General features: G+C 40.6%; 4 protein-coding genes across 5 annotated transcripts; 2 read left to right on the forward strand and 2 right to left on the reverse strand.

Moving 5' to 3' along the window:
- Nucleotides 1–1,062: 1,062 nt before the first annotated feature.
- LOC119736766 (adenosine receptor A1-like) lies at nt 1,063–2,520 on the reverse strand. The gene has a single exon (XM_038210776.1). The coding sequence runs from the start codon at nt 2,230–2,232 to the stop codon at nt 1,063–1,065; it is 1,170 nt and encodes a 389-aa protein (XP_038066704.1). The 5' UTR covers nt 2,233–2,520.
- A 1,898-nt stretch (nt 2,521–4,418) lies between these two features.
- On the forward strand, nt 4,419–6,518 carry LOC119737568. Of its 2 annotated transcripts, none has more exons than XM_038212019.1 (2): nt 4,419–4,767; nt 5,024–6,518. In XM_038212019.1, exon 2 carries the CDS (start codon nt 5,146–5,148, stop codon nt 5,806–5,808), a length of 663 nt encoding a protein of 220 aa, XP_038067947.1. In that variant the 5' UTR covers nt 4,419–4,767; nt 5,024–5,145; the 3' UTR covers nt 5,809–6,518. The 2 variants fall into 2 exon arrangements, with proteins under 2 accessions (XP_038067947.1, XP_038067948.1); XM_038212020.1 differs by having other exon boundaries at nt 4,419–4,759.
- A 2,119-nt stretch (nt 6,519–8,637) lies between these two features.
- LOC119737566 (ubiquitin-conjugating enzyme E2 U-like) lies at nt 8,638–15,426 on the reverse strand. Its single transcript, XM_038212016.1, has 10 exons — nt 15,286–15,426; nt 14,444–14,651; nt 14,185–14,269; nt 13,775–13,867; nt 13,205–13,302; nt 12,455–12,581; nt 11,776–11,955; nt 11,455–11,551; nt 11,002–11,120; nt 8,638–10,511 (listed from the first exon to the last, which is right to left on the reverse strand). Exons 2-10 carry the CDS (start codon nt 14,507–14,509, stop codon nt 10,396–10,398), a joined length of 981 nt encoding a protein of 326 aa, XP_038067944.1. The 5' UTR covers nt 14,510–14,651; nt 15,286–15,426; the 3' UTR covers nt 8,638–10,395.
- Nucleotides 15,427–15,490: 64 nt separating this feature from the next.
- Nucleotides 15,491–18,433, forward strand: LOC119737567 (F-box/LRR-repeat protein 12-like). Its single transcript, XM_038212018.1, has 2 exons — nt 15,491–15,699; nt 16,923–18,433. The coding sequence occupies exons 1-2, from the start codon at nt 15,620–15,622 to the stop codon at nt 17,788–17,790; spliced, it is 948 nt and encodes a 315-aa protein (XP_038067946.1). The 5' UTR covers nt 15,491–15,619; the 3' UTR covers nt 17,791–18,433.
- The last annotated feature ends 314 nt before the right edge of the window (nt 18,434–18,747 follow it).

Below are 18,747 nucleotides of genomic sequence, written 5' to 3' on the forward strand. Positions count from 1 at the left end.
CAAAAATCAAAGTGCGCCACGTTGGGGGGCGCGCCACGTTAGGGTACATCAACAATAACTAAATTTTGCAATGTTGAAGTGCCAACCAGGGATTTGCAAAGAAATGTCTACATGGCCTACGTATTTCCTTAAGTACGTTGACTCTCAAAATGGAAATAGATAATGTAGATCTAGACCTTTTAGCAGGCAGGGGCATTGAGGCCAACGAAGGACCCAGAACCTAGAAAAGTTTCCATGAAAAAAGAAAAAAGGAAACGATATCAGCATCACCTGGAAAAGCATGCCCTGTGACTGGCGACACAGCTGACAACAATATCAGATATTTCCGATGAGAAAACTCCATGAACTCTATATCTGGTAACATACCATCTTTATTGATAAATAATGACACTGTTCATGAAAGCAGGGCAATAACAGATTTTTGTTTTGGTAACACTGTACTGGACATCACACGGATGTACAGGGTGAGTCAAAAAAAAAAGCGAAACCCAAATGTCGGGACTATTGTTTTAGTGAAGTTCTGCGTGTAGCACTTTCAAAATCTAGGATATGAAAGCCCAATTCATAAGATTCCTTTTAGTACAAGAATCACTCAAAACACATGTACTTTTCAAGTCAACCGTTTTGAAGTGCTGTCCACGGATCACAAAAGAGTAAGTGTTCTTTCAAGTTTCAGCAAAACGCAGACAATTCACACCGTGCGACTATACTCATCTTTTGAGGACTGCACTCTATGGAAGGAAGGAAGGAAGGCCTACGGATCTGTTTTCGTTTTGCTGAAAGAACGCACTATTTTATGGGAGATAGTGGACAGAACTTTAAAACGCTGTTTGTGTTTAAAATTCAGTGACTTGAAAAGAACATAAGTGATTTGAATGATTTTTGTACTAAAAGAAAGCTCATGAATTGGGCTTTCATATCCTAGATTTTGAAAGTGCTACATGCAGAATTTCAATAAAACAATAGTCCCGACATTTAGGTTTCGCTTTTTTTGACTCACCTTGTACATAAAATTCGCCCATAGGCCTCATTGGAAGGTTTTAAATTTATCAAAACTATAAGTTACCGTACGTCAATACACCAAACTCTAGATGAGGTTTCGCCACCGTTTTGCAATTGGAAAACATAATCTGTAGTACCAGTGTGTGTGTTAGTCAGTTCGTTTCGAGACGATGAAGTGGAGCCGAGGTCTATTCCTTCATCGGGGGCGGAGTCGGGATTCACGGTCAAGGAATCGTTTGGGTTATTAGTGAGGTTGCGTGTAGCCCGCTCCGATAAACTCTTCCAGTATCGGCATGGGAAGATGGGCGCGAGGAGTTTAACAAACGCCCAGCGAAACTCCCTGCTCCGCCAGGCATAGGTCACAGGATTCATGGCAGAGTTGCTGAAGACAAGATGGAAAAAGAAAATCTCAAGGATGAAAAGTTCCTTCATGGGGAGCGAGAATAAAGCATCTCCCACGGTGATCAGAGTTGCTGGTGAGAATGCTAGCATGAAGATGCCCAGGACTAGGGCTACCGTCTTGGCTGCTCTGATCTCCAGCATGAGGGGCCGTGGATGGAGTTGGACGGCGTGGGCTTCTGCGGCGATGCGCCGGTGATGCTTCCGGGCCACGAGGTAAATCCTCAGGTAGAAGTACCCCATGAAGATGAAGGGGGTTACAGTGAGGACAACGGTACCTACACAGCGGTAACTGAAAGGGTGGATGAAGAGCAAGTCGCAGTAGTCGAGGTTGTAAGTTGATAACTGGTTCCAACCGAAGAACGGCAGGAGGTTGTAAAAGATGGCAATAGTCCAAGATGCCAGGATGAGGTAGCGTACTCGTCGCAATGTCATCTGGGTGTAGTACCGTAGCGGTTTGGTGATAGCCAGGTAGCGATCGTAGGCGATTACGGCTAAGTGGTTGACAGAGACGCTGAACGACACGCAAGTCAGCGAGCTGCCGACGAGACACAGCCAGGGGGAGACCTCCCCAGCCACGCCCAGGCTGAAGATGATGTCACAGGGGAGGCAGGCGAAGGCCACGAAGAGATCTGCCACGGCAAGACTGGCCAAGAAGACGTTAGTCGGAGAGCGCATCTTGGGGAAGGACATCACCGACATCACGACCAGGGTGTTGCCGACGATGATGCCGAGGAAGATCAGAGCATCGAACGCCATAAATCCGATAAACTGTCCTGGAGTCACCGAACAACACGGCTCTGGCGCAACCAAAGTAGAAAAGTTATCCATATCTACCAAAGAACGACTATAGCCTTCTAAAATGATACAAATAGGACGACTGCAATTCTAAAATTTGTGAAACATCTTCATTCTTCTCGAGCCGCACCGTGTGCTACTCTGACGTATTTCTGCCTTGCAAGTTTGTCGTATGGGACAGAGTCACTGAACAACACGGCTCTTTCTGGTGCCGCTAAAACGGAAAATTAGCCATCTATCCATGTCCAGAATCTGTCACACGTACCCACCGTCGTTTCCAACTTATCCGATTGGGTCCGAGTTAATAACTGAAACCGTTATCGTCGTGCAATGAGAAGTTAAACCTGGGAAAACAATAACCAATTACACGGAACAGATGTCAAGCTATAAATATAATAGGCCTACAGGAAAGACAAACAAACTGATAGCTCGCTAACTGAAAAATCCACTGTTGCCATGTATACTGAATGTACCATAATATTGCCGTAATGAACATGATGTCGCGGGAAATGACTGATGCGCAAACGCAGCACGTATTCAAGCTTGCTCCCTTATACACTGTAGTATTTAGGTCACTACATGTGCGGAGTTACAAACCCAACAAAGAAGTAATTTAATTGCGAATTGTTGTGAAACCAGAGTAGCGCTAATGCAAGACCTGTTTTACTGTTATAGTTGAATTAGTTTTGAGCAACTTACCAGACGTGTTACCAAATCGTTTGTGGTGATGTGTTTGGATCAACACGACAAAATGGGTCTGTTGCTGAGTGATTTGGTCTGGATAAAGATATTTGGTTAATGTTTAAGATTTCAAAAGAATGCAAAGACGTCAATTCTTCCAGCGCGCCCGATTTTCTTGCCTCTACACCTACATCTACGCTGGTACTCAGCAATGTCCACTTTTGGATGTTAACGCCTTGCACTAAAACCCGGAAAAATTCCAAGCTATTGGCTTTTATCGCAGGAATTTTTTTTTGGCTGGAACCAGCGAACAAACCTATACTGTCTTCTTTATATCTTTATATCTTTATATCTTTATGTCATTTGTGAGCTGGGCAGTTCTATCGTATAGGATTAACCCATTACGCATTGGGCTTAATCCGGCCCATTGTACATGCACGAAAAGACTTCCAGTGAATAGACATTCTGAATCTCTTAAAAGAGTTTATTTCAAAAACGAGATAATTTACTTGAAAAAAGGAAAATTTGACGGTTAGTACCTATGGCACTTTTAAGAATGAAAACAGTTTCTGAACTTCATTTTCGCCTTGTTGTATTTGTAAATTGTGTGCAACTATAACAGCATCGTTTCGGTTTGCGGTAACACCATGTGGTAATAACTACTGCTTAGAAGATATTAAGTTCTGAAAAGAACTTGTCCTGCTTATTTTATATCAACTTTGCTTAGTAGTTTTTTGTTCTGATAAGAACAGTCCTGCTTTAAATTCTAAAGAACTTGTCTTTGGTCTTTGGTTTAGAACTTAAAGCAGGACTGTTCTTAAAAAAAACTACTAAAGCAAAGTTGATAATAAGCAGGACAAGTTCTTTTCAGAACTAAATATCTTCTAAGCAGTAGTTATTACCACATGGTGTTACCGCAAACCAAAACGATACCGATACTCCACCATGCAAAGCCTCAAATCTTATAAACTATAACAGCCGTCGAAACTGACTTTAGGCAGCCAGGAGAGGGTTTGATTCTATACAAGGTAACAAATGGCATTCATCGCGTTTTGGGGAATAAACTCTTATTCGATTAAATAAAATTGGCGGGCCGCTTGAACTAAAAAGTAAACAGGTCAATCCACGATCATGCTAATTGAAAATCGATGTACGTGTAGGCTACAAATGATGAAAAATGGATGTCTGATCATGCAGCTAGTCCTTTTTATTTATATGGATTTGCCCCACCCCCAGGAATTCCCAAACGTTTCAAGTTCACTTGTCTGTCATCACCCTAACCCATTAGAAAGTTTAGCACGCGCTCTCCAACTGTACTTTGCAGACCTCCGCAATGCGACGGAGCTCCCCCCATTTCCCAAGGCGACGCGCGAGCATAGGTCTTGGTCCGCCTTACACCCCACGTTGCTCGAAACCGGTGCGGTGACAAATTGATTTATCGATTGCTGTCCAATGTACCCCCGCAGACGAACATTAATAGTTGATCATGTAACGGGGCACGTAGACAAAGCAGTTTATTATAACGGTATACACACAACACAGAAGCTCACAGGTTGCGTACCAGCGGTAAAAAGTCAGCCGGTCTTGGCAACCAAGATATTTTTGGATATGAAACAACCTCTGGTTCTAAGTATAAACTCGGCGGATGTAAGTTTACACTAGCCCGGTAGACATAGGCCCTACACAAAGTCACAAAGAAAGAAATCGTAAAAATTGGAGGAGAAATGCTATGTTTCGACGTAAGGTGCTCTATTCTTAGTTTCGTTTCACACGATTGACAATTGGCCGAGATGTCTTCTTAAGCCTGGTACACCATCTTGGATTATTAATGTGCTGAAGATTCGCCATCTTGGCGTACAGGAGAACACCCATGATCAAGGTAACCAGGTACGTTTGGTATGTTTAATCTAGAAGTAAGAAATCTGCAATAATGAGAAAGCAATAATTTCTTTGTTTCAAAATTTGCTCTGTCCTGAAAGACGTAATCATGAAGCGAAGTTTGCCGGCAACATGGCGATACAAGATGTTTGTGGGGACTACAAATTTCAGATCACGTGTGAAAGAAAATTAATATGTTACCAGTATACATGTATTGGCCTAAAGTGGCAAATCATAACCATAACATTATTTGTGCTTGTTCCAGATATCGAGAGAGAAAAATGCTTTGACGAGGAATACAGGCGACTGGCGTTGGAGCCCTGAAACAAACTGTTGACAGGGACAGTTTTTTGTCTTCAGGATTTGACTTTGCGAGGTTGAGACAAAATGTCGATTGTTATACCGAAGAGTGCCCAGAGATGGCCCGTGGAGCCAGAGCAGAAAGGAGACGGCAAGAAGAAAGATGACAAGAAGAAGATGAAACAGAGCAAGGCGTTCAACTCGGCCAAGACAATGAATGACCGAGAGCAGCGCCGGTTGGCACTGACTCTAGACGTCTTCAAGAAGGATCTCCGAACTGCTACACACCTCCTTAGTCTGGAACAGAAGCAGCTGAGACGGGAGCTACAGACTATCAATCCAGACATCAAGATGGATCCGGCCAAAGGGTTCTTCGTGCCCCAAGGAGTGACCCAAGAACAAGCCGAGATGCTGAAGGACAACCGGCGGGCCAGCGTCCCGGCCGCCACTCGGAGCATCTCGCTCGCCGAGTTCGACGAGATGAGACAGAAGCGGAGTCAGAAGTCCCGCGAGGCTTTTGAGAGCTCCAGGGCGACTCAGCCCCAGGGTGATGGTGAGGACACGGAGGATGCCATGCTGATGAGGGCTAGGAGGAGAGGCAGAAGGGGCGCCGTCCAAATGCCGGACAAACCTGCCGCTTTCACCTCCATGGCCCGTGTGACTGTCAACCCCGTCAGTGGTGGTGGTAGTAACCAGGCCTCACCGAGACATGCAGCGTCTTCATTACGGAAACTAAACAAGAAACACTAAGAAACAAACAGTTTCGAGGTGAATTTTCTTCTGATAAGACTGGAAAACTTCAATGAAATCCGTCCTGTTAACAATTCAATTTGTTTATATTCTTTTCTGAGTACAGATACCGATACAAAAATGTATATGCCAGGAGGATTTGGAAACCTGGAGTGGGGGAAAACAACAAAACTACTTCACATTTGAAGCGAAAACTTTGATAATTGATTAGTTGACCAGCAACCATTTCGAAAAGAAATACGTGTGACTTGTGTAAAGCCTATAGCAATCTCCGGGCTCGATTTTGGAGGACCAAAAATGTTGTACCCCTATTTCCTTCGCACGATAATTTCATGGCATCAAATGTTCAATGTATAGTTGCCGTATGCAAATTATATTCTAGTTTATGACCTTTCTGGGACACGCGTTTTTGGAACTTCAAAGAGGCGCATTCAATTAAGACGACATGTCTGATGTCTCCCTTAAACTACATATAGGGTCATTTGATTTTCATACATTTTGTTCGTTTCCAATATTAACACCACTCATAATTCAAAGAAAAATGTTCCACATCTATAACCTGTTGGACCTTCGGCTCAGTGGATAGTGCACTTTTGGAGAAAACAGGGAAAACAATGCACATGATTCCAATAGCACTTTCCAAAAATCAGTTGATTGACTAATCGTTGGAAATCACCTACATTTCTTAATTTCTTCTAAATGACAACAAGCCAAACGGGAATAATTTCACGGGGTGTTTAGAATACCATAATAATCTTTAATCCAAGTAAGCTTTCTGATGATAATTCGATAGGTTACTTTTGGGATATTATGCAATGTGCCTTTTAATTTAATTAAGTTGTTCATAATAAATCGACGAAGCAGTCTCTGAGTCGCTTCATCAAGCTGCCATATGGAGTCTGTCATAATTTTATGATTAATTAAACACAAAGGATAACCATATATTTGCATTATCATGAAGCTGATAATTATTTAGACAAACCCATCGGTTATTCTGGTTTTGTTATATTGTATGTGTTATCGGAGCTGTCTATGTTATGGCTTTTGAATTTCAAGAAAAACACAAAGTCAGATTGATCAATGTCCACAATATCTGTAGTGGATTTTTGTTAGATAAAACTGGGGAAATTGGGTTCTGTGTACATGTGCAGACTGTCAATATGATATTTCACAATTTATTTGGATTTTGAAAACGATTGACAGTACAGGTCAGAGCCACGGAAGGCGGCCTGCGAGAGATGTAGTAAAGGAAAGTCTTGTTTCAATTCGCTTGTTGTACCTTGTAGCTTGTACATGTAGTTCAAACTCCCGAACGGTCCACCAGGGACTAAACTGGAAATTGTTTGCGGGGACAACTCCGTCGAACAAAACCTGTTTTGCAAAGTAGCTTTCTCAATATTGCAGTCATATTCGTAGGGCCGGGGGGGGGGGGGTTGTCCCATGGACCATTTTATAAACTGGGAGTGCAAGAGAATCTCGTGCATTAAGTTATACATTTTCTTTGTGGATTTTTAGAGCATAAAAAGATCGAATGAAACACTGAATTTTGCATGCAAAAAATGACATCGGAGGCTCCATATTTTGCTAAACATTTTCTGGGGCTACAAAATAGAATTAGGGCTTCGCGCCCGTAGCGCTAGCGGTGGAAGACTGCTACATCCATAACTTTTCAGTGGCAATGCCCAACAAAATAGTTCTGCTTCCACTTCCCCTGCCTACCCTATTCTGACAGCCCCTACCCTAATTTTTTATGGGAAAATTCATAAAACCAAAACCATCAATTTTTATTTTTTACCCTTGATTACACGCAGACGCCTCCATACACAAAAAAAATGTGCAAAAGGAAAACTTTTCCCTGCCTACCTACCCTATTTTCAGATGCCATTTAATCGGAAGCATAACTATGTTTTTTTGGCCTAAGTATTGAATGGATCGGTAACTAGGCTAAGTATGACTTTAAAAAGACAATCATACATACTTATACTAGACCTGACTTAGGTACCCTTTACACACAGATGAAAACATGTTAAACAACATCATTGGCGGTGCTTATTGTGTATACATCATCGTAAGACTATAAAGATTTTCCACCGCAAAAAAAATCTTTACAAGTTCTAAGAAAGTCACTAATTCCATGCGCAAAGCCCATATTAACAGTTTTCAGTGAGGTACCTAAAAAGATACGTCGATCCCTAAACCGTTATACGAAATTTATAAAACTATAGAATTTGTTTTATAAGAGCAAAAGAGAAATCAATTTCAAAAAGAAAGCGTGCTTCGAGCTGAATTTTAATCTTCAACATTTTACAGTACACAGATATCCCTTGCTAATACACACATATTAATGTATTTATATTCCCAAATCGATTAATACATGAATATTCGCGCTCTTTGTACTCCATCTGAGTGCATTGCGCGGTGCATTCGTCAGCTTTTTGATTATTTTTTCAAAGTATTAACAGTTTATTCTGTAATTGTTAACGACATAATCGTCATGGGAAAATAACAGGTGTTGCAAATGACGGACGACCACATCGAGTTTTCCCACAAATGCTAGCCTCCAATGATGAATGATGACAGAGATCGTGCCTGTAACGAGGGCATCTAATTGGCTTCAACTCCCTTTTTAAATTGGCGTTCCAGACTCGGGCCGAACTAACTTTCCGAAGAATTGATGTCGAAAGATCAACAGTGCAGTTGGGGAGATTTCGCTCAAATGTAATTTTTGAACTCGGGTATAACACAAAATCATTCTAAACCATGATTTGGGATGCTAGTCGGCCTGGTATTAAAATTGAACTTAGTTCAATGAACAGACCACCACACCAATTTATTTAAAAACTTGACCCCGTCTTGGGTTTTTATTTGTCTTTCAAACAGTAAACAAATTATACACACACATGTCTGATATTTACATATTCTACCTTTTTAAACATATCGATAAAACTGCTGTCACTCAAACTCAACTTCTCTACCTTTCAGAAAGGTGGAGCTGATCTACAAGGTATCCCTGGATCTAGAGATATCAAATAAACTTTCTATGTACATGTACGTCATCCTTGTAATGCATTCTGATGGATCTCTCTCTCCAAAAAATACAATAAACAAAATTGCCAAAAATATAAATTTAAAAATCCCCAAACCGAATTGACTATCTAAATTTGAAACAGTGCATATTTTTTTTCTTCATAATGTCTGTTTTCAGCAGTTCAGCTAATGAGCAGTAGCATGGCTTAGCAACATCATGTTGAAAAATACACACAGGGTTTGTGAGCAAGGCTGGTAGACTAAAATCACTGTTGCACCATTTACATGTCTGGAAAACAAGCTGCCCTTCACAACGCCATATCAGTCTAAATGTCAATTAAAAAGAACCCGGTAGTCAGATAGGGGCTGTGGTATCTTTTCTCAACTTCCTCTTCTGTGTCAATTCCTGGTGCAAGACCACCCAGGCTAACATGGATTTGTGTCATCCAGTTTCCCTTCAATGTCATTCGGAAGTTTTCCTCCAAAACTTCACGTTCCTTTGTCTTCTCTCATTTCGTTTCTTCCAGCTCCCAGGATACAGTGCCTTGTACTATTTTTTTTAAAGATAGCCTTGGCTTCAACACCAGAAAGAATAAAGGGTCCATGCAATGATTTTTTCTTTAATTGGAACACGTTTTGTGCAACTTTCTACTCCTCTTAAATATTTGAAAACAACTTGACGTCCCATTCTGGTTAATTCTATTGAAAACTGCACCCCTTTTTATTATAAAAAAATGTCCATGCTTTTCCGGACAACTGAGGGCCCTGTTGCTGTGATGTCATTTCAGAAGACACTGTTCAATTAAGGAGTTTTCTGTTCATTATTGTGTGAATGGGTTGCTCATTGGTTTACTGCCATGTACTTACACAACAACCTTGACGAATCACCAAAGAAAAGAAACTTTCTGACAGCATTTTGTGTCTGCTGAAAGAGCTGTAAAATGGAGGTTTCTGCTTGGAATAACATCACAGTTTTGCTCATCAATATGGAAATTTAAATTAGCATAAAAACCCCAAAGGCCCCAAACTACCCTTCAAAACGACAAAACGATAATTGAAAATAAGGTGAAATGGGACACAACGGTACATTTTCAAGGATTGCATTAAAAAAATTAGATTGCATGGGCTCTTTAACTAAAAAAACCTGTTGTATCAATCCATCTTTATTTTCCTCCGTTAGTCTTACGGACTACACGCACAAGTACCCCCTCTACAGTTAAAAAGAGAAAAGGGACCACTGGAAAGGACGCATTGCTAGTAGTGCCTGATACTCACTTGAAGATGCTACAGGTTATGCACTTCAGAATAAAGAAGTTGTGCGTACTACATTCCACAAAACAGAATGCACATCCCTGGAGCTCTAGTGAGTGCTCCTGATGTGCCATCTATATATCAATCACAATCAGTCCAGGCATGCAACTTTTCCTCGGATCCGCTTATTTCCATACTTTTTACTTCTCATGAATGCCATTACAAATTGAAAAACGCTGTACAAACTCTAGTTTGGTTTGGAGTTTCCTCGGTTTTTTTTTATTCCCAGTTGCATGCCTGTCAGTCATCTTAATATTCCTCCATCAGTTCCTCCTCATCAAGATTAGCCGTCCACTCCACCAGATCATCGACGTCTTTGTCCCAAGGGTCACCTGTGTCACTCTGGGCAGTTGAGGGCGGTGGCACTGTGAAGAGATGAGAGAAAGCAACAAAATTACCTATCAAGAAGAAGGTTTAAGGTTTAGGGTTTTTTTGGGGTACAGTTTTTAGTGTTTCTATCTGAGTGGTTTAGTTCGTTTTGTGTCTACAGTTTTAGGCCTATGGGCTCCGAGCACAAGTACCCCCTCAATGGTAAGAAATGGAGAGTTATGGGAGACCACTGGGAGAGACACTCGAACACATTGCCAACGACTTCTTACTCGCACTATGGGTTTGCGCACATGAAGTTAGTATAGCGCACAACTTGTGCAATACGTGCGCCACCCAGTAAACGCATGTGGTGTGTACCATCCGTTGAGCTCACGAAAGTGGTCAAAAAGCGCCCTCTCTTGTTCATGCATGGATCCTATCATTTAGAATAAGCTGAAATAGTTTATCGGACACAAAATGGGACCGAGGACATGTCACTGGACAGATGTGTTTAACAGACTATTAGACTATTAGTTTTTTGCTTACTTATTTTCCGTGAGGGCAGGTATATCTTGCGCATCTTGTTGATGTGGTCCAGCTTCTTCTCCTGGGAATCCGTCTTGCTGGGTTTGGCCGCAAAGTTACCGTACATCAAGGAATTGTGCCTGTTGAGAAAAGGGTGTCAGCTCTGGCTATTCATAATATATTCTGGTTTAATGACATATAAAAAGTAAACTTGGAACAGATACCACAGGCCTCACAGGGAAACCTATAGACCTATTAAACCTATAAAATCTTTCAACTCGAGAGCCTTTTCTATTTTAGAGTAACATGTATTACCTATGCAATCAATTGTGCAGGGATTTGAAGTGTTATCCATACTACACAGAAAATTACCTCAAAGAAATTGAAGTATAGGCAAAAGCGATTTTGCAAAACTTGAAGGTTGTGAAGTGCAGAGGACTAGGAGGGTTAATAAACCTTGCTGATAATACTTACTCCTGTAGTTGTTTCTTCATGTGCTGTTGTAGTTCCTCTAAGGGAAGACCAAAATGCGCCGTCTGTAACTTGGGGTCATTCTTGATTGCTTCTAATACTGAAGAGTTGAAAAACACACGTACAATATGTTAGACTCTAGAATTGAATGTGCAGATAACTTCAGATGCAATATGCACGTATTGATTAGTAATACGGCAATGGTGTATAAATTGTTTTGTTGTATATTATGAAACTATACCATTGCAATATTTTTTTCTTTACGCTTGGAATAGGTTTATACACAATATGGTTGTACCCACAAGGTGGTACTGCCCAACTCACATGGATTTTTCATGTTGGGTTCTGCCTTGCTGGTAGCAATGCCGCTCCACGTCGTCAGGTAATCATCAAAGGAAACCTTAGCTTGGCTCGTCTGGGAGGATTTGGGTCGGTCAGATGTCTCGTCCTCCCCAGCTTCCTCAAAACGAACTTTGGCATCGTCAACCTGAAGGCTCTGACCAGCTAATTAACAAAATTAACAAATTTATAGACATTTTCATATTTTTCTATCTTGATTATTTGATTGTTGCTTTAAAATTGCACAAGTAATGTAGATTGGGATCTGGAAAAACGTGATGACCGATGATAATGAAGATATGTTGAGTTTTCGAGTGGGAGGAAAATACCAAAAGGATTTTCTCAGAGAATACCACGGAATCTGGGACTGAAAACCAATCTACTATCAAAGCTATTCATGAATATGTAATATGTATCAAACTGGACCAATGCTGCCCCATGCATACATGGCAATGGTCACAGACAAGGAATAGCCTATTCTCAAATCCTGGTTTTGGCTCCAGCTTTGGCTTTGGTTCATCTTCATTATTTTAGGTTCCTATCCCTGGACATTCACACTATGAGGCAAAGCCATAGACAATCCAAGGTTTTAGAAATGGCTGAGGCTAGGACACAGTCTTGAACCCAGACTCCTATACAGCCATTTTTCAGCATTCTTACATACCGTGAACACGCTGACTGGCAGTCACACAGTCTAGAACCATTTGTCTGTAGAGATCAGGTGACTCTTTCAAGATACCACAAGCCTCTGGGTTGACTGCAGCCTCTAGGACAGGGTAGGATAGTAGACACTGGAGACAGAAGTGTGAAAAAATGAGTGGTTTTAGTGATTGACTTGTGATGGACTTGTGATGGAGTTGTGATGGACTTGTGATGGACTTGTGATGGACTTGTGATGGACTTGTGATGGACTTGTGATGGACTTGTGTTGGACTTGTGATGGACTTGTGATGGACTTGTGTTGGACTTGTGATGGACTTGTGATGGACTTGTGATGGACTTGTGATGGACTTGTGATGGACTTGTGATGGACTTGTGATGGACTTGTGATGGACTTGTGATGGACTTGTGATGGACTTGTGATGGACTTGTGATGGACTTGTGATGGACTTGCGATGGACTTGTAATGGACTTGTGATGGACTTGTGATGGGCTTGTGATGGACTTGTGATTGACTTGTGTTGGACTTGTGATGGACTTGTGATGGACTTGTGATGGACTTGTGATGGACTTGTGTTGGACTTGTGATGGACTTGTGATGGACTTGTGATGGACTTGTGATGGACTTGTGATGGAGTTAAGATAGACTTGACTACAACATTGACTGAGTTCTTGCAAGCATTGCGCGCAGTTGACCTGCATTTCAATATTGTCAAAAAATTGTTTCAGTCAAATTCATTTACATGTACTGTACCTGTATCGCAAGAAGCACAGATTGCAAACTATATGACTCCTTCCATGTGTCGTAATCATCCAGGAAGTCAACGCAGGGCCGACCGGTGTTCATGTCAACTGAAAAACACAGGGCAAATAACAAAAATGTCAAGAAAAGACTTGTTAGGGCTAACCAATTACAATGTATCACTTTTACTGCATTGTATTTCACTTTAAATATTTATTTATTGATGAATCCTGAAAAGCTGTATACCTGGGGTGCTGAGAGGGTATTTGGAATGTTTTATTGGCCCAATGAGCACGGGTAATAATGATGTAGCGCCTTGAGCACCAATACTGGTGGATATGTGCGCTTTATAAATACACATTACAACCATAGATAGGACCTTTAGGAAACTCTTAAGTGTCACAAGTTATACCTTTGGGAGAAGTGGAATTAGGGAGACATTTGAATATCTCCCTTATGCCCCAGCCCCTAAATAGGCTAGATCGATTGCTCGTGGTCCAATAAGTAAAGTCCCAAAATTGTGGGGGTGGGATAATGTACTTTTTAAATACCTTTTTGGTTACAAAGTAGTAGTACACTTACTATTTGGATGAAAAGGAATGGTATGAAAATGCACTGCGGGAGGAACACTGTTGAACTGCTCATCAAACTTCAGATTTATTGCAAAAACCCCACCTGTTGATAAAAAGTAACACAATATTTGAATTCAATTAATTCATGACAGTTTACAATTGTTTAGTCTGTGATTTGGTCCATGCTGTTTTGTATTCCCCGGATTGGGGGGGGGGAGGCAGATGTCAATGTCATAGTGTCTGGTATCCAGTTTTTAACACTTAGAAATCATTACCAAACCTGGGATGGATTTTGATTGACTGAAGTAAACAACAACTTATCTAAGACATTATAATAACCAAATAACCAAGAAAGGTGAAAAATTGACCAATGAAATAAAAGGACTGGCTCATGAATATGTATAAGGTGTAGTTCAGTACCTTCCCATAGTGTATCCTTGAGACCTTGTATTGTAGCCACCCATTCAAATAAGTTACCATCACTTAACGGTTCTGCTTCAATTCCCTGAAATACAAGAGGAAAAATTCATGCCAATGAAATAACAATACAATGAACAGTAATTATATTACCAAATATCAAAACAGGTTTTGTTGGTCATGGTTAGAAAAATATCACTTAAAGCCATATTTCATACAAAACTGTATTTTCTTACAGCAATCAAACAAATACTGTACCTACCCAGGCTGGTTCTCTCTGTAGAAGTATGTACTCCTTCTCCAGCAACATGTGAGCCCGGGAATGCATCTCGATGTTTGTCTTGGTGATCACAATTTCGTTTGATTAACTACCTACACTTGCGATGTGAGTCACGCCAAGCAGCTTAGATTCATGTGATACAGGCCTTCATCACGATATGTAGAAACTCATCTTGCTTTTCCTCTGAACTCTGAAATGGAAAAATTGGTTACAAAGATTCATCATTGGTCTCATTAATCTTCATTCATAATACTTCAGGAAAGAATGTAGTATCCAGGCGCCACTTCAACAGTTGTGTACAGACTACGGAGAGTCAAGAATTTTTTTAGAGTATTTTCTAACAAAATTAGAAATGCTTCTCATTCCCATATTCATGTCTTTTCAACATTTTTTTCAATGACTGACCTTGAGATGAAATACAAAGAAAGAAATTGTCGTCAGGTTGCAACATTCTTTACGTCCAATGTTGCAAAAATGTTTAACTTGAAAAAAAAAACACAACATGAAACATTTCCAATTTTGTTAGAAAATACTTAGAAAATGCACTCGACCCTCTATAGACTTTGTACACAACCAAAGAAGTGGCTATATTCTTTCCTACAATCTGTTCCATTATGTGCTGCCAGTGCCACTGGCTTCTGCAGCGATCGTGCACAAACACATGGGCGGGCGCACTCAGTGACAAAAATGATGAACCTTCGCGGCGCAATTACAGTCACAGTACCGCGCCTAGTGTCCGCCTTGTCTTTCACACAGACGACGGGAACTTAGATATAAACACCAAAACACAATATACATATTAAATGCACGATAAATACGCTTACTTTATACAGAAATCAAGATATTATGTTCGGTAGCAACACTTGCCGAAATCTTGTTTACTAGGCGGCCATTTTGGATCTAAGCAACTCGACCCCAAGGGATTTTGCTGTGATGTATATAAAAACGGAAATCTGAGAACGATGTTGAAGTAACTTAGTCTGGTTCCCTGATTAACACTGACCGTGAGAGATCTATTGGTCAGAACCAGACTAGAGGCACCGGCGATGTTTGCCGATTTCCAATTTGACGATTGTGGGCGTGGCGGATGAAACACATTAATTTTTTCCACACTCTGTAGCTACTCACTGTACCCTTTTTATTTTTATTTACAATTGAATGATGGAGTCGCTTCCTGTTAGAGCGATGGTCCACATATTTTCGTTTCTAAAGGTTAAAGAGAAGTGTAATGCTGCAAGGTGAGTGTTTCTTAGTCATCAAGTGGTGCATATGCAACGTGATAACACGACTAGTCCTAGTCTAGCCCAGTGGACTCCTCCGTTGTGTACTGTACGTCCAACCTGGGCTAGTCCTAGCCCCATAAATGTGGCCTATTTACTGGACTGCCTCCGTAAACATAGGCCACACATCCGCATGTACAAAAATCGTGTCGACTTTGCCAAATTTTGATTTTCACATTTAGGCTTAGTTTGTAGGGTTTTTTTGCTTTAGAAGCATACTCACCCTCTTTATAGGCTAATCAGAAAGTGCTGCCTTTTTCAGATGTATATTTTTCGTGAAATTTCCAGATTCATTTTTACACGTTTGCGTATCAAAATTTCAACATGAAATTTCACAAAAATTAGACATCTGAAAAAGGCAGCACTTTCTGACTAGCCTATAATGAGGGTGAGTATGCTTCTAAAGCAAAAAAAATCCTACAAACTAAGCCTAAATATGAAAATCAAAATTTGGCAAAGTCGACACGATTTTTGTACATGTGGATGTGTGGCCTATGTTTACGGAGGCAGTCCAGTAAATAGGCCACATTTATGGGGCTAGGCTAGTCCTAGTCGACTAGAAACTGTGTACTTTCACTAAGTAAAGTTCACTATAGACAGTGGTTTTGAAGCTCTCTGTAAAAATGTGTATCCATTTTCCATCTCAGCACCAAAGCCAGCACCAGGGTCTTTTGACCTTCGACATTGTTTCTTTTAAGTTTTTAGGCCGACCTAAAAAATCAGTAGTTTCTCGTCCGGCCTCTTTCAAACAATGAAGGAGGTGGGTGCTTTTCCCCCCCTTTTTTTTCCAAGATGGTGTGGAATTTCCAAGATAGTGGATGGACTCTTCAATTTTATTTTGCTGATACAAAATTGTGTTCAAAGGAGTCATAACCCTTTGTACATTGCCACAATTTTGTTGAAAACAATCACCTACACAGTGACAATAAAAATCCAATAGATTGACAACATGTGCATGAATGTGCAACAATGTATGAATTTAAAAAAATAAGGAGGTGGCTGGAATTAAGAAGGAGGCAGGGATGGGAAAGGTTTGTTTTTTTGTTTGTTTTTATACTTGGCCTTTCTTTAGCCTTTAAAACAATTAAATTCAAGACTGCAACATCATATCCGAGAAATATACCTAATCATTAATAGTTTTGTGTTGTTTCCTTTTCTTTCTTCCTTTTGTTTTTAAATAGAGTCTGTAGATCCTGGTATCACCTGATGCGTGAGAAGCAACTCTGGAAGCACGTTGACCTGACACCCTTCCGAATCAACCTGCAGTCAACATGGAAGCTCATTCGCTGTTACTTCACCGATGCCCTGCGAACCCTCCACCTGCGAGGCTTCATGTATTCTGTCAAGAAGACAGAATGCATCTCCAACGCCGTGCTGAACGATCTCTGTGAGCGCTGCCCAAACTTGGAGGAGCTGTACATCGAAGACGCTTTTCTAACGAACATCGACTCAGGAAACTTACCATCGACACTGAAGGTCTTAAAGCTGTACCGATGCGTGACCACGTTTGGCTGGTTCCAGTCAGCTGTAGACCAGGGACGGTTCGGTGACCTACAGGTCCTCAGTGTTGAGAGAAGTACCAGGTTTTGTGACGAGGATCTCGAACATCTGACCTTGCTTTCCCAAGGGGGTAAACTGGAGAGCCTTAACTTCGGCAACTGCTACCGGATCTCGCACAAGGGTTTTCAGAGTATGTCTGAGAATCTTACGAACTTGAAGCATCTAAACGTCACTCAGACCGAAGTCGGCGACGAAGACATGCATTTTGTTTGCCGCCACCTGAAAAAACTGGAAACCCTCATTTTGCAGGACTGCGATTCACTAACGGATCTCTGTGTCGGATCACTGGCTACACTACCTGACCTCCGTCATCTAGACTTGAGAGGGAGTAAGATGAAGCTCACAAAAGCGGCTCTCGTTGGTATGATGGGAAAACTAAAAGGGCTCGAGGAATTGTGCATTTCTCCATCGGAGGGTCTTACAGATATAGATGCTGACGTAGAGCAGATTGCAGGGGTAAATATCAAATGTCAAATTATCACAGACTAATTAGTGTGGTCATAACCAAAATGTCTTTCTCGGGACTATTGTCAGAGATGTCTTTTAGATTCAGTTCTATAGCTACTGTAGGTTTGATGTTTTTTCTTGCTTTTTCAAACACATTTCATAATTTTTGTAATGTACTTCTCAGAGGTGCCTGGTTGATGTGTATTGATCTAAAAACATTTCTCAGTTTTCATATTTTAGTCTCTAATGTTTCCACATTTTGTTGTAAACACTTTGCAGTGGTGCAACATATTATTATTGAAATATATCTGGTTTAACAATTCCAGGTCCTCAAAGTAGTGCATTTTATATCAGGAAATGTAAATTGTACCAAATGGAAATGGTAGGATATCATGTTTTTGATTCAGAGCAAATTGTAACTTCATCCAATGACAAGATGAAATATGCCTTCTGATGGAATTATTTAATGTTATTTTATTTGTGGGCATATAATTATTGAGAAATATCTGGAATAATGACAAAGTATTTAAACTGAAATATGATTACAATATTTGCTGTAGAACTTAAAGATATGTGTATGTAATTCAAGTGATTTTTATATTTTCAACAACTCCACTAGTATATTTAGAAATTGTGCGATCTTATGAAGAGTAATAAAACACATGTTGTATTATTTATAAACATGCATTAGACATTACATGTAGTTATTTTCACAACTTGTACAACTTGTTCCATCTGTTCCCCTTTTGTTAATGAATGTGTTTGAGACCATCAAATGCCTTCTACTGATTTTGACAAAAGAGGGCGTCTTTGAGTTTCACCATAAAACTAGTATACCGCCACCAAGTTTGGGATACATTCACGCATAGCTAGCTCTATAGTTAGACCACACATTTTTGGTTATTTGGAGCATGTAGGAAGGGTTTTGAGTAGGGGACATCACTAGCACTGGAAGGTTGGGGCTGAAAAAAAAAGGGATTTAAAAAGCCTAAGTAATTC

The sequence above is a fragment of the Patiria miniata genome, unplaced genomic scaffold, assembly GCF_015706575.1.
Source record: "Patiria miniata isolate m_02_andy unplaced genomic scaffold, ASM1570657v1 HiC_scaffold_3, whole genome shotgun sequence".
NCBI lineage: Eukaryota > Metazoa > Echinodermata > Asteroidea > Valvatida > Asterinidae > Patiria > Patiria miniata.

Excerpts from the sequence above, each read along its gene's own strand:
- LOC119737567 (XM_038212018.1), top strand. The coding sequence starts at position 15,620 with ATGATGGAGTCGCTTCCTGTTAGAGCGATGGTCCACATATTTTCGTTT. Across the intron at positions 15,700-16,922 it reads GAGAAGTGTAATGCTGCAAG|AGTCTGTAGATCCTGGTATC; the intron begins GTGAGTGTTTCT and ends GTTTTTAAATAG.
- LOC119736766 (XM_038210776.1), bottom strand. The coding sequence starts at position 2,232 with ATGGATAACTTTTCTACTTTGGTTGCGCCAGAGCCGTGTTGTTCGGTG.
- LOC119737568 (XM_038212019.1), top strand. The coding sequence starts at position 5,146 with ATGTCGATTGTTATACCGAAGAGTGCCCAGAGATGGCCCGTGGAGCCA.
- LOC119737566 (XM_038212016.1), bottom strand. The coding sequence starts at position 14,509 with ATGCATTCCCGGGCTCACATGTTGCTGGAGAAGGAGTACATACTTCTA. Across the intron at positions 14,270-14,443 it reads TACAGAGAGAACCAGCCTGG|GGAATTGAAGCAGAACCGTT; the intron begins GTAGGTACAGTA and ends CTTGTATTTCAG. Across the intron at positions 11,552-11,775 it reads ACCCAACATGAAAAATCCAT|TATTAGAAGCAATCAAGAAT; the intron begins GTGAGTTGGGCA and ends TCAACTCTTCAG.